Source organism: Microtus ochrogaster, linkage group LG1, assembly GCF_000317375.1.
Source record: "Microtus ochrogaster isolate Prairie Vole_2 linkage group LG1, MicOch1.0, whole genome shotgun sequence".
Classification (NCBI taxonomy): Eukaryota; Metazoa; Chordata; class Mammalia; order Rodentia; family Cricetidae; genus Microtus; species Microtus ochrogaster.
Window position 1 is genome coordinate 22,836,684 of NC_022027.1, and position 14,471 is coordinate 22,851,154.

General features: G+C 46.4%; 1 protein-coding gene across 1 annotated transcript in view; it reads right to left on the reverse strand.

Moving 5' to 3' along the window:
- Window positions 1-1,351: 1,351 nt before the first annotated feature.
- Rbm47 (RNA binding motif protein 47) overlaps window positions 1,352-14,471 on the reverse strand; it is a 62,386-nt gene continuing 49,266 nt past the window's right edge. Inside the window, exons 3-6 of the mRNA XM_013350760.2 lie at window positions 8,349-9,508; window positions 7,392-7,595; window positions 5,062-5,270; window positions 1,352-4,049 (exon numbers count right to left, since the gene is read on the reverse strand). Of these exons, the coding sequence (XP_013206214.1) occupies window positions 3,819-4,049; window positions 5,062-5,270; window positions 7,392-7,595; window positions 8,349-9,477 (1,773 nt within the window). The 5' untranslated portion in view covers window positions 9,478-9,508 and the 3' untranslated portion in view covers window positions 1,352-3,818. The remainder of the gene's footprint in view (window positions 4,050-5,061; window positions 5,271-7,391; window positions 7,596-8,348; window positions 9,509-14,471) is intronic.

Sequence of the window (14,471 nt, forward strand, 5' to 3'; positions counted from 1 at the left end):
AGTGCTGGGATTAAAGGTGTGCCCCACCACTACACAGCTATCCTTGAATCTTGTACACAGCTTGACCAGCCAGCTTTACGCTGTTCTCTCCTCCAGGGACAGCAGGAACTTCCAAACATCCCGTCTTCCAGCCCCACTCCCCACACTGCACAGGGAAGCACAGACAGAGCTAGGCAAGAACAGACAAGCATTTCTTTTCCCTATGGACTAGGTGGGCTCATTTCCGGTATGCCGTCAGGGAGAACCTGGGCCTGGAATGGAGTCTGGGCTGCTCACCAGCTCTGTGGCCTCAGCTAGTCACCATCTGTGGCACTCACCTCACTGCTTATCATGTGCTCAATCAAGGAAAATGGAAGCTGGAGTTGGGGGGTTCACAATCATATCTACCCTCATCCGGTGTGCCCCCCTTTCAGTGTTCTCTGCCTCGGCATGGCAGCTCCCTCCAGAATAAGGGAACAAGGCTGCAGCTGCTACAGTCAAGCCTGTAACCGCCAGGAGAGAAGCAGGGCTGCTCTACACGGGTCTGAACTGTCCCTAGCATACTGTCAGAGTATGAGGACTTTTTTCCTTGAAGAAGGACAGTAGGTTTTGTTTTTGATAACACCACCTAAACCACAAGTGATGTTAATCCCAGCTCTGAGGAAGCAGAGGGCAGAGCATCAGAGGTTCAAGGCTAGCTTTGGTTACAGAAGAGCCTGTCTTGAACAAGCAAAGGAGTTAAACAATTTCTTTTAATAGCAATGGGGCTGGAGAGATGACTTGAGAGATAAGATATTTCAGAGGACCTGAGTTCAGTTCCCAGCATCTACATTGGGAGGCTCACAACTGCCTATCACTCCAGGTCCAGGGGATACAATGCTTTCTTCTTCTGGCTTCTGTGGGCATCCACATTCATGTGACATGCATGTGACACACACGCACGCACACACACATAGATACAAAGCAAAACAAGGAGGGTGGAGAGATGGCTCAACAGTAAAGAGCATTGATTGCTCTTGCAAAGAACCCACCCAGGTTCAGTTCACAGCGCCTATATGGCAGCTCACAACTGTCTGTAACTCCAGGATTCAACACTCTCACACAGACATACATGCAGACAAAATTCAGTGCACACAAAAGAAAAGTAAATAGATAAATAACAAAACAAGCCAGGTGGTGATGGCATGTGCCTTAGATTCCAGCGCTTGGGAGGCCGAGGCAGGTGGTTCTCTGAGCTCAAGGCCAGTGCCTTATTCCCTGGAGGTGGAGTGGCTGGCAGGCAGCTGTGAGCCTCTCCAACTGGAAATACTGAATTTGTCAATCCCTTCATTGTTGTAAAAAAAAAAAAATTAAAGGAAAGAAAGTCTGGAGACTGCTTTAAAGAAAGCTTTATTTACCACATCCATCTTAAGAATGTACTCTGTAAATGCAGCGAGGTCTAAAAAGCTTTTACAAATACGAAGCTACAAACTAAACTAGTGGCACGTCTACAACTTTAAAACTCTTAAAAACATTTATATTAGTTTGTTCTTAATCCTAAAAAAAAAAAAGTTCACATTTCAAGTTATAAACTTACCTCAGTAGTGTACATGAAATGGTTGTGAAACGGTAGGAGTAGGTGAGACCACAGACAGCAGGGCCGCTGAAGCTTAACTGGCACCACCGCCGCTTGTTCTTAGGGTAGTTGCCACGTTAAGATAGTGCATTGTTTCCTTTTATTATTACTATGATAGTAGTTTTCCCGGCACTTGTAAAATACAGCAAGAGCATGGGGACAGTGTTTCACCTGAGGACCTCCGTGGCTGTCCTTGGCACTTCTCTCACACAGTCGAGGGAGGAGGGCCTGATACGAGTTGCCTTTAATGGAGGCACTCATCCCACCCCGTCCGTGCGGGTGCAACTCAGAACATTGCAGAGCTAGTCTATGCCGTTCAACCAGGATGGAGAGGAATGCTTAAAGGCCTCAGCAGGCACTGGACATTTAATAGAACAGTTAAATAAATATTCCTTATATATAAAAATTCATCTCTTCAGGAGAAGGGGAAAAAGGCATTCGGGGATCTCTTAATTTAAAAGAAGAGAAAACAATTAAACAGCTATCTAGGAGCGTTGGCTAGGGGCATGATCCTAGGACCAAGCCACAAATAAGAAGAGTTAAGCCCATTAGCCAACGCTGGTGGGAAGATTTGATGGACTCTGTTATGACATAAAATACAACTGTACCTTATGGTGCACCTTATTGCACGCCTCACGGTCCTGACTGAGCCTTTTTTTTTTTTTTTAAAAAAAATGCACATTGATGTAATTCATGAAGCAGATGACGATATTAGCATTTTCCTGTATTTTACATTCACTCTGTGAAAGAGAAGCCTTTAAACAGGCACAAAACACTACATCTGTGTTTTTACTCCCTAAAAAAAAAAAAAATAACAAACACTTTTAATAATATTGAGATAAAACAGCTGCGTTTGCATCACACTACACACCATGAGCTTTGGCAACACAAAATGACTACAAGCAAGCGTCAGAAGTTATCACAAACACTCCTTTAACTCCTACAGGTCGCTCCCCCTCCCGGATGCGTATGCCCCATGTTCATCTGCCAGACACAGAGTGCCCGAGGGAAGCCTTGTTCCACAAATGCTTCCAACCTTCCTGATGATGACAGACACTCTGCAAGAGACACAAGAAGCACAACTTGCTGTTGGCAAATCTTGAAGGTCTTGTCTATAATCATATACATTCTTGGCCTCCAAAAACTCAGACTCCAAAAATCAAAGCATCAGGAAGTTAAAAGTCCCATACTGAACAATTTAAACAGCTATGCCTTACGAAAAACATGGCAAAATCGTGCCCTTCCCTGCATTCTGCTACTGAAAACGCATAAAGAAGGCGATACCCCCCCAACAAACTAAAAATAATAATAATAAAAGACCCCGACAAAATCCCAGGAAGAAGTATAAAAGGCATCAGTTGTCTTCTCTATCAGAATTATCCATTTTTCTTAGCTATGCCAAACTTCAAAGAGATAGGAAGGAGGGGAGGGGGGGGGAAGGAGACACAGTTAATGAAGACCCAGGGACAGAGCCCAAGGGCAGGGGAGAGCTTTCCAGTGTTGAGACCCTGGGTGTGATGAGCCTTTTCCATGTTGACTTAAAGACAGATTGTTAAGAAAACAGAACAAAACAAAACAACCCCCAAAACAGAAACCATGGTGAGAAACCATGGCAATATCGTCAACCCTTAATGCCAGCGGGAATACAGCAGAGATTTCCACTCCTTTGGAAACTGCACTTTCCAGCATCACCTTTAAAAATAAGGTTTTATGTAGCATTTCAAAGCACTACAGTTTGTATCTTTAAATATTGAATATAGTTTTTAAAATAGTTCCCTAGATGCTCGGATGTGCTTATTTTAATATATATATATATAGCTGATATATTTTGAAAGGTTCTACAAAATAGAAATCTCTGGAGTGCAGAAGTTAAGAAAATAACCTTCATACTGAAAATATATCCTTAAAAAACAAAACCAAACCTCTGTACAAATGCAGTAGGGCGTACAAATCTTAAAAGATGGTATTAAGGCGTAAGGCGTTGCAAGTCTCTTAGAAATGTATGAACGAACGCGGGCCTGCTAAGTTAAAAAGTCTTTTTTTAAAAAAAAAAAAAAGAGTGAAAACTTCATGGATATAAAATATTTCAGTGTGATAATCGCTAACATTCTTCACTTGCAGGTTTCGCACGTGTGCCAATTCGACACGTTCTTTCTTCATAAATAATAAAGTGTTCCTTCAGCGGTGTCTGGTGGCTTGCTTGCCTTGGCTCTGGTCCCTGGTCTTAGTAAGTCTGGTAGACGTCGTGGATGGGCACCTGGAGAGCAGCGGGGAAGGCCTGAGGTATGTAGCCGGCGTAGCCCCCGTAGACGGCGGCCGCAGCGTTCTTCTGTAGTGTGGCGATGGTGGCAGTGGCAGGAGCAGCGAAGGGAACGTAGCTGGCCCCGTAGATGCCGGCGGTGGGGATTCTCTGAACATTTGGTGCCACGGTGTACACAGGAGTTATTGGGCGGCCCTGAGAGAGAGGGAGAGAAAAAAAAATCCTTCCTGAGCGCATGTGCAGGTTTATCAAATCCTCGAACAATGAGCATTCGGTGAGGTGGGGGGGGGGGTGAGCACCCTAGGGAGTGAGAGAAGATGAGCCCCCCAGCGGGGAGGGACAGAGGAGGTCTATGTATGGAGGCAGAAAAGGAGGGTAACATTTGCTGAAGGAGAATGAGATTAGACAGAACAAAATGTCATCTTCGAGGGACTTGACCTGTTCAAACCTGTGTCACAGGGGGAGGCTGTAGGAAGATCCCAGAGTTGTCTTACGCTGGGATCTTTTACTGGACCTTGCATTCTGCCAGCTCATAAAGACAGGTAATGGCGAGGATGGGAATCTACCTTAAGATTACTAATTCTAACCCGTCTAGGGCTGTCCCTCCTATTTAAAAGTGTAATACACCAGGCTGGGCGGTAGTGGCGCACACCTTTAATTCCAGCACTAGGCAGGCAGAGGCAGGTGGATCTCTGTGAATTCCAGGAAACCCAGGGCTAAATACAGAAAAATCCTGCCTTGCAAAACCAAAATAAACATAAACAAACACCATCATGAATTAGATGTTCATATAGATATATTTTGTGCATAATATGTGCATGGAGGGGTAAGTTGTGCCCCACAGGGCACTGGTCGAGGGGTCTCCCTCCTTCCATCATGTGGGTCCTGGGATCAGGCCATCGGGTTTGGAAAAAAGCACCTTTATCTGCTGATATATATATATGGCTCATACACATGCACACATATATGTACACTGTATATATGTACATATCTATATAGAGAGATATACATATCTACATATGTACTTTTTTAAATAATAAACTTTAAAAAGTCTTTATAGAGATAAACAATTTCTTTCCTGTTATTTCACATTAACTTTTTAAAAAATATCATTGCATAGAGTATATTCTCAGTGTTGAATACTAATGAGTCTATGATTGAGAGAGGCTCCATATATAAATGACAGTGGCCATGGCAAGAACTCTACCTGGAAAGGTGGCGGTGTGGATACCGCAGGAATGACAGCAGCATGGGCAGCGGCAGCGGCGGCAGCAGCGGCGGCAGTGGCGGGGTCAGGTTGCACGGCAATGGGGCTGATCATGTGTTCCATTGTATGGATCTTGCCATCTTCAATTATCTTAGGGGCTGGGGCTGCCTGGAACATGGAGTACTGGGCACCAATGGCAGGGATGGCCACTGCAAGAGAAGCAGGAAGAAGACAGGCTTATTACTCACGATCACAGAGGAAGAGCCTTCGCTTGCTCATAGTTTTTGAAGGCCCAGGTTCACAGTCGTGAACCTCTGCACATCCATTGCTGCTCGGCCTGGCTCGGCACCATGTCAGGATGGGGTTTCTCTGCAGATCATCGTGGAGGGAGCGTTCAGAGCAAGGCCTCTACACTGCTGTTTCCTAACACTTGTGAGCGTGCAGCCTGCTTGCTCTCTCTTACGCTACTCACTACCACACAAGCCCTTTGCCCTTTCACAGTGTTTCAAGAAGCAGTTTGAGTGAAGATCCCATTCTGACAGCTTGGAGATGGGAGTACATTCTCCCCATCTTTTATCTCACATTAGTTACATGGATCCAGTTGGAGGGGCTTTGAGTCGAAAATGGAAAAACCTCCAATGTGCTAATAATCCATTTATAGTGGTGAAACAGTGGGTAACTGGCTTTTCGCTGGAACCTGCCAACTCAAATAATTTCTGTGAGTAGAGTCCAAAGGAACGGCCTCCAGCAGAGATTCAAACAGATAGAGTTACTGAATGTCAATGTGCAGTATCAAGAGATCAAAAGGAAGAGATGCTAGCCCCGATTTGGGAGAGCTTGTGTATGTGCATGCTGTGTGTGCTGAAAGAGTAAGCAGGACCGTGAAATGTACACACAAAGAATCCTTTCATTTCTGTTTTCTCTCCAAGTGTAAGCTCGTTTATTCTACTAAGATGGATATGATCAAAGGTAAGGAGACAGAATGGCCATACGATAAACAATGGCTTGGCCATTCAATAACAAAAAATCTAAAATCTTAACCAAATATCTTTACCTGCCTTCCCAACCAAATCTTCCACCAGTCCTGGGCCCAAATATGTTAGCCTGCCCTGGTATCTGTTGGAAGGACAAAGACATACCTTCAAATGATGTAAAGGGTCGTATCGGAAGGACAAAGACGTGCTGTACCTTCAAATGATGTACAAGAGTCTTGGTGCAGCTAGGATTACTGTTTGAAGCCACGTGGGGGCTGTACGGAGTAACTGCATTGTTCTGGCTACCAGCCTGCAGAACTCTCTACCCCTGGACACAGGACTTCACATGGCTAAAGACTGTTTGGTGCCAATGACATTTCTAAGGCATCCCAATGCCAGAAGCCACTATATTGTAGAGATGGCAGGGCTATTTCCCCAGTTACCACCAAATTCCTTCAACACATTAAACCTATGTTCCAAACACACCAATTCCTTGCCTCTCAGCTAGGAAAGAAGTGAGCAATTAGGAAGGAGCAGGCGACCCTCAAAAGCTCTCCATCCTACCCCAGTGAGGCCAAGAGGCCAGGGAGAACATTACTCTACTTATCCACCGAAGAAACTCTCCACAGATTCAGAGGTTAGTGTGTGGAAATTTTGCGTACCGTGCGTCTGCCAAACTCACTAAACATAGTTAAAGCTTATCCTTCCTTGCAGTAGGTGACCAAGGGGCTACCGAATGCTGGTAAAATAACTTTGTGGGGCCTGGTAGTAAAAACAAAGGTCAAGGTCCTTGGCTCAATGGATTGAGCATCTCTACTCTAAATCTATGGTTCCAGTTGTAAAACCCTTCACCTCTGCCTTGTCCGAGAATGCCGGCACCTGTCAGACCATCCAGGAAACCTGGTACTACTTGCTCTGGAAAAGAGTTCCTATTTTCTCTGAGAACTGGTAATACCCATGCCCTCTGCTTTTTGGTGGCTGAAGCACAGATGGGATGCAGCTCAGTGATGGAGCGCGTATGTTCTCACAAGGAAAAGATGGGTTCTAGGTGACAGAAGAAGCGGGAGCTCCATTCCCTTCCACCCTTTCCTCACCTCTGCCCACGTGGTCACAGACAGAGAAATAGCCAGACAACTGGCAGATAACACCTGTGTGCAAACTCCCCGGCAGCCTAACGTGAACGTGGCCCAAACTAGACCAGTCCCTAAATTCTAGGGGGTCAGGGTGTGGAAGGCGGGGGCATGACACGCGGACCTTTTTTTGCAGATGGATTCAAGAGCCAAGAAGACCGGACTCACTTGAAAGAGAAGGTGGGGGTTTAGGGACAAATGATGAATTTGCACTGTTTATACTGACCTGCGCCGGGTTTAATGGCAACTGGGTTGACAGTAGAGATTTCCAAATTTGGCACAAGTTCATATCCTTTTTCTTGCTGTTTGCCTTTGCCTTCGTGATATCGGCTATATATACCACGGCCAGCAGAATATCCTCCGAGGTAGGAACCCCTGGGCCCTGGGGCTCTGTTTCCAGCCGCACCTCGGCCTCGGCCTCTTATGCTGCCTGCTTATAATACAACACAAAGAAGGATGAGCCGGCAGCAGCGACGATCAGGGCCTCTGGCCTGCCCTCGGTCTAAGCGGCAGGTGGCCACACCTCCGGCCTAAACGGACTAATAAAACGCTCCTGACATGCAATTTTTGTCTACTTCGCCATTCTAATCTGCCTGCTTAGGGCAAGGTGAGTTCCCAGGATTACAACTTCAACTTCAGTGATAGAGGTAAAAAAGATCTGGAAGGTGCCCGCTTCTCTTCCTTGTTTCGTGCTTAAGGAAAAAGGCATATTAATTCAGAGCCAGCGAACCGACAGTGGGTGCCTGGACCTGTTATGTTTTCTAGTGTCATGCTTACTTAGTCTTCTATCCTGAGCGATCTTAAGGAACTACGGCTCTGCCAACCAATACCCTAAGATTTAACTTCAGAAGTAACCCAGGAAGCCTCCCCCTTTAGAAGGCTGGCATCACCACCTGCCATCACCATGCCGGGGCTCAGAAGCAGAGTTTACTTAAACCCCAAGGGATAGGCAGACCTGCTGCTCCACATGGGTTAAGCCATACATAGCAAGGGGCAAAGTGCCCCAAGGATTTGACTGCCCAACCAGAGGGATGTTTCTCTCAATACAATAGTGACTGCGAGCCAGCACTTAGAACCTCAGCCTTAATGGGTAGGGCCTAGTATTTGCAGCCATGCTCAACCTGACACCGTGCCTATGGGGGCTGGACACCCGGGGGCCCTCAAGAAAAGAGTCTCCACTAACTTTTCACGAAGTAGTCCCTGTTGGGCCCGATGAGCGCATTGTAGGGGTAGCCATAGTAGGCCAACGTGTAGGGGTCACAGGAATACACGTAGCTGGGCTGCTGGGCCACCACCTCGGCTGTGCCTCCGCCGCCCTTGGCCGCCTTCTGGTAGCGGGAGTACTGCTCCTTGTCCACAGGCTTGGCCAGCGTGACCTCCAAGCAGGAGCCCTCCAGCTCTGTGCCGTTGAGGTTGTTCATGGCATGCACGGCGTCCTCACGGCTAGTGAAGTGCACGAAGGCATAGTCGCGGATCTTCTTGACCCGTTCCACGCAGCCTGGGTTGAACTGGCCGAAGCTCCTCTTGATGGTCTCCTCGGTGGTCTCGATCATGAGGTTGCGCACGTAGAGGATCTTCACTGTCTGCATCACGTCCTCGTCCACATCGATCTCGGGCTCGGCCCAATCCACGGCAATCTGGTGGCCCCACAGTTGGATACGACCTGGCATGAGCTTGCGGCGAGCCATTGCTGCAGCGCGATGGCTCTCGTACTCCACGAAGGCAAAGCCTCGGTTTTTCATCTTGTCTGCCGCACTGGCATAGACGATCACGTTGAGCACGCCTTCAGTGACCTTGGCAATCTCTTCTAGGATCTCCCCACGCTTCTTCATCTTGGGGATGCCACCGATGAAGAGGCGGCAGTTGTCTACGCTGCAACACACGCCCAGCAGGCGGCCCGGGCGGATCTCGTAGTTGTTGAGCTCACGAACAGCTCGCTTGGCCTCATTCTTGTGGCAATACATGACGAAGGCATAGCCGCGGTTCTTGCCGTCGAAATCCATCATGAGGCGCAATTCGTAGATGCGGCCTACGGTCTCAAACACAGGTACCAGCTCATCTTCATACACATCACGCGGGATCTTCCCCACGAAGACCTCGCAGCCTCGCTGGGGATGCGGACCCTCCCAGCCAGGCGGAGGGCCACCGTACTTGCGCTGCCCATTCTCCTGTACCATGCTGTAGCCAGTGCGCTCCATCAGGGCCAACAGTGCAGCCTCATTGGGCGCGCCCGCCACGCCCTCTGGCACCTTGGCGGAGGACCCAACTGTGGGATCGCTGTTCATGGCTGTGGTGGAATCCTCTGCGGTCATACTGTCAAAGGCATCCACGGCTGGCAGTAACCTGCGGAAAGAGAAAGGAGGAGTGTGAGTGGGAAACCCGGCAAAGACTTGGTCCTGAGCTCGCCTCCGTTTCTGTATGCGTGTGAATAGGCAGGTCCTGGCGTGCTGAATTGAGATTATTAGATGGAAGAGGCCGCTGTGGAAATGCAGGTGGTCTTAAAATAGTCATGCTGTGAGCGCCCGCTGTTGTCTTAGGGAGAAAATCTTAGCTCTCGCAGCAAGCAATGACTTTCGTCTAACCCCTGCACAGTCAACTCGGATTCCATTTCTCTAGGTCACTCTGCAAATTTCACTTATTTCTTTGGTGGACACAGACTTTTTATTTATTTTCTCAAAGGCAGACCTTTTCACTGCACCAATAGAAACTGGATGACATAATTGTCCCCCCCCCCCCATGGTGGCCGGGGAGTTGTTGGGGAGGCGACCTGGGGCTTGGTGTGCGCTAGGCAAGCATTCTACCACCAAGCTATGTCTCCAGAGCTAGAGCAATGTAATTTTTAGGGTAAACTTCAAGGAGATGTTTTCCTACACGGTGGTTACAGGGGGCTGTGTACTGGAGTTTTTAACAGGAAATGAAATGTTTCCACTGCTGAGGAGCCGGCCTAGCAAGGAGTCCGATTTTTACAATATTCTGGCAAAATCTTGGTATGGACCAGTCGCAGATTGGGACTCAGTTCATAGAGAGTCAGGTTCACTCAGGAAGCTGTGAGGCAATGTTTCTAAGGGGAAAGACAGCCCTGGCTAAGAACTGTCATCTCGCTCCTAGCCGGCCTTCCCAGCCTTCGGCCACAGTCGCTGACTTCATCTCGACTTGCTTGCGGGAAAGAGAGGCTGAAGTTGTGTGAACTGCCCCAGTTCACACAGGAACCTGGGCATTTGGCTCCAGATTCCAGCTTTCTTCTGAACTGTGCTGTGTAAAACAAAATTTATTTCTTTAGGCAGGGTCTTGCTCACACTAGCCCTAGGTGACCTGGAACTCATTCTCTAGCCGAGGCTGGTTAATATCTCATGGCAATTCCAGCCCAACCTCCTGAATGCTGGGGTTACATATGTGGGCCATCAACCAAGCCCGACTTTTGGTTTTATTTTGTTCTGTTTCAAGACCGAGTCTCCATAAGTAGCTTAGTGGTCTTGAACTCACAACCTTCCTGCCTCAGCCTCCCAAGGTCTGGGAACATAGGTAAAAGTTACCACGCCTGACTCAATACAGTTTGGAGGAGATGGTGTCACCTGAGACTAATAGAGCTTAAACAGGGCATAAGAAACTAAATTAAAGTTTTTCTTTAAATTAAGTAGCCATGGGTCTGAATGGTGTCTGCCTTCATTCAGAGAGCACAGAGTAAGATGCCATTAAAAGTTGCACGCAATGCTTGTGTAATGAAAAGGTTATGTAGCCCTGGCTGTCCTGGAACTCACTTTGTAGACAAGGCTGGCCTCGAACTCCAAGAGGTCAGCTGGCCTCTGCCTCCCAAGGGCTGGGATTAAAGATTAAAGGCATGTGTCACCACCACCAACTCAGAATAAACTTATCAAACAGGAAAATTTATTTCATTATTGGACAAATGAATTCTATGGAAAAATCAAGAACTGGTTGGAGGGATGACTCAGCAGTTAAAAGCACTGACAACTCTTCGAAAGGATCCAGATTTGATTCTCAGCACCCACATGGTGGCTCACAGCTGTCTGTAGCTCCTGTTCTAGGAGATTTAAAACCCTCCTCTGACCTCCGTGGGCATCAGGCATGCACATGGTACACAGACATACATGCAGGCAAAATACCCACACACAAAAAATAATAACAAAAAAGAGACAAGAGTCATGGCTGAGTGTCCCCCTAATGACAGTCACCATAGAACTTTCTCCACCATTTTCCTATCTTGCGGGCTAGTGTCTGAGACATGGCTTCCTCCTCTTTGCCGCTTCCTATTTAGAAACAGTGTCAACATTCTCATGCTTTGTAAAAATGTCACTTTAGTGATAGCCTAAGGTTTCATCATTCAACTAGAACCAAGAACACTGTTTACTTTTAAAATGTTGAACTATGACCTGTGCACGAGACTATTCAGGGAAAATTCAAGAATGGTCAAAGTGGCCGAGGATGTACAGGACATTGGACAGTGCTTGACTGGCAGGCATGTGGGGCCCCACACAATACCCAGCAGCACAAATTTAAAAAAAAGAAGAAAGAAAGCTAAGTATGACATCATACACCTGTAATTCCAGTACACACATGGCAACAGGATTGTAGGTTTGAGGTCAATATAAACTGTAAGCCCAAATACTTTTTTTTCCAAGTTGCTTTGGTAATGTTATCTTATCACAGAAACAGTAAAGTAACTAGTGTAGACACTCCCACTTGCTGCCCGGCGTGGCTTTGAACTCATAATCCTCCTGCCTCAGCCTCCTCAGTGCTGAGATTACACAAGCATGCACCACACCATACCCATCTTGAATAAGGAACTTTGCTCTATGCCCAGAACACTGTAATAGCTCAAGAAATGCGATATGACCTTTGATTCAAATCTTGGTGAACACTCCTCAGATGAATTTTTTATTTGAATTTTAGTAATTTTCAAGATGCATTTGTCTCATATTTTAAAAATATTTTTAAAATTAAAAATTCACATGTTTCAAAAAAATAGCTTTGAGGGCCTGGTGAGATGGTCCAGTGCGTTAGGGCACTTGCCACCACTTGCCACCATGCATGACCTGAGTTTCAGCCCTGGGACTTAATAGCGTGGAGAAGACCAAACCCTGCAAGTTGTCCCCTAACCTCTACACACACGCCCGCTCCCCTACCTACACAAATAAATGTCATAAAGAATCTTAAATATATCTTTGGATAGGGTTCCCTTCGATTTGTGTATCTTGTTTCCTTTGTGCTTCAATGCTCATAAGTTAGCTTGACAAAAGCTCCTGATCGTAAAGATTTTTTTTAGTGTACATTTCGAATGATACATTGGTTCCTCTGGATCTCTCTCCTTCCGAATGGAAGGTGAGCACGTGTAGTTTAGGGGACCATTTAAAATCTGAGACCTGCAATGGAGGATGCCAAATACACATACAAGCGTAGGTATGATCAAGAGGGAGATTCTATGTGCTACAATACAGAAAACATGGAACTGGTGGATGGTCACCGGAGTGGAACTTGTGCCTTAGTACACACACACACCCTTTAAAAAAAAAAAAAAGGCAAAAATTTCAGAGGCAAAAAAAAGAAAAACAAAAGATAACAAAATTTTGATAAAGGCCCTTAAAAAATGATAGGCCTTTAAAATGTATTTCTTCTTTATTTTTGTGTGTATGTATGTACCTGTGTGTATGTACATGTGTGTGTGCATGCGGGTGCCTATGGAGGCCAGAACAGGGAGGGTATCAGATCCCCTGGAGCTGGAGTTACAGGTGGTTGTGAGACACCAGATGTGTGTGCTGTGAACTGAGCTCGGATCCTTACAATAGCAATAAGCCCTCCTAAGCACTGAGCCATTTCTCCAGCCTTCCCAAACATCAGACCTTTCAAAAAGGCATACTTGCTTAGCACGCACGAGGTCTTGGGTTTGATCCTCAGCATTGCAATAAATCAATGAGATACTGGGTCAGTTTAGCACATTTAGGAAAATCTTATAGTCTACTGGGCTCTGCTTTCCCTAGCTTCATGCCACAGGTAAAGAAGTTATATGCAATATTTTGTAATTTTGTAAATTTGAGGCCAAAAGTTTAGACATAATAAAAGGTAATCACTTACTTATTGCCTTAAAAATGACTTTTTCTCTCCAAACCCAATAGATTGGACTTAAGAAAACTGTAAATGCTTTAGATGAGCTCAGCAAATTCCAGCTGCGGACCAAATACTGTCTGCCATTTGTTTAGGACAAAACCCTATTTATAAAACCATATCCTTAACATGGGGTGGGGGGAGAAAGAACCATGTATGACGGCCATGGTGGAGTTATGGAGCTGAATAGTTGGGGTACAGGCAGCATGGCCCACAAAGTCTATCATGCTCGCTCTCTAGCCCAGTCCCTGGTTTGGGTGCAGGGCCCATCACTACACATAGATGTGAAAGTATCAGCGTGTGGTGATGTCGTCAAGCTAAATCATGAAGATTTGACTGGCTAAGTCCATTAACTTTCGCTCTCTTCTCCTTCCCAGGTTGATAACGGATTAATTTCAGGACCTCTGTGAAGATTCTAACACATCGACTTTCTGTATCTTTGTGTTCGTGTTTGTGTGTATGTGCGTGGGCAGGTGAAACTCTTACATAGTGACTTTCTGTATCTGTGTGTATGTGTGTGTGTGTGTAGTGTGTATGTGGGGGGGGGGGCGTGTAGAAGCCAGAGCTTAAAGTTGGATATGTTCCTCAGTTGCTTGGCACTTTATTTTTTGAGGCAGGATTGCTTACTGATTTCACTAGACCAGCTGGCCAGTAAATTTTAGGGAGCCACCATTCTCTGCCCTGTAAGTCCCAACCCCTAGCATTGAGATTGCAGCCAGTGCATTGCCATGCCCAGCTTTTTATGTGGGTGCTGGTGTCCAAATCCAGGTCCTCATGCTCTTACAGTAAGCACTTGGCTGAGTGCGCCATCTCCCTAGCTGTAGCAGTGGTTTGTTGTTGCTGCTGCTTTGTTTTTTTCCGAACAGGTTGGCCTGTCCCAGCTTAGCTTCCAGCTGACGGCAGTCACCCTGCTCAGCCTCCTGAGTGCTGGTATTTCAGGCAGCATCAGCCCTCTCTCTGACAGTTTCATACACCTATATACATTCCCATAGTCCCACTCCCATCCCTCTCTCACCCCCTCGGTCTCTCATCATATTCTAAGTTGTTTTTCTATTTATAGGGATAGTATTTATGGGGATAGTATTTATGAGATCTGGAAGAAGAAATATCTTTATTGTGAATGAGGATGGCACAGCTCCTGACACTCACATGTGAATGATGGTTTCAGGATAGAGGTTGTTTTCACTCT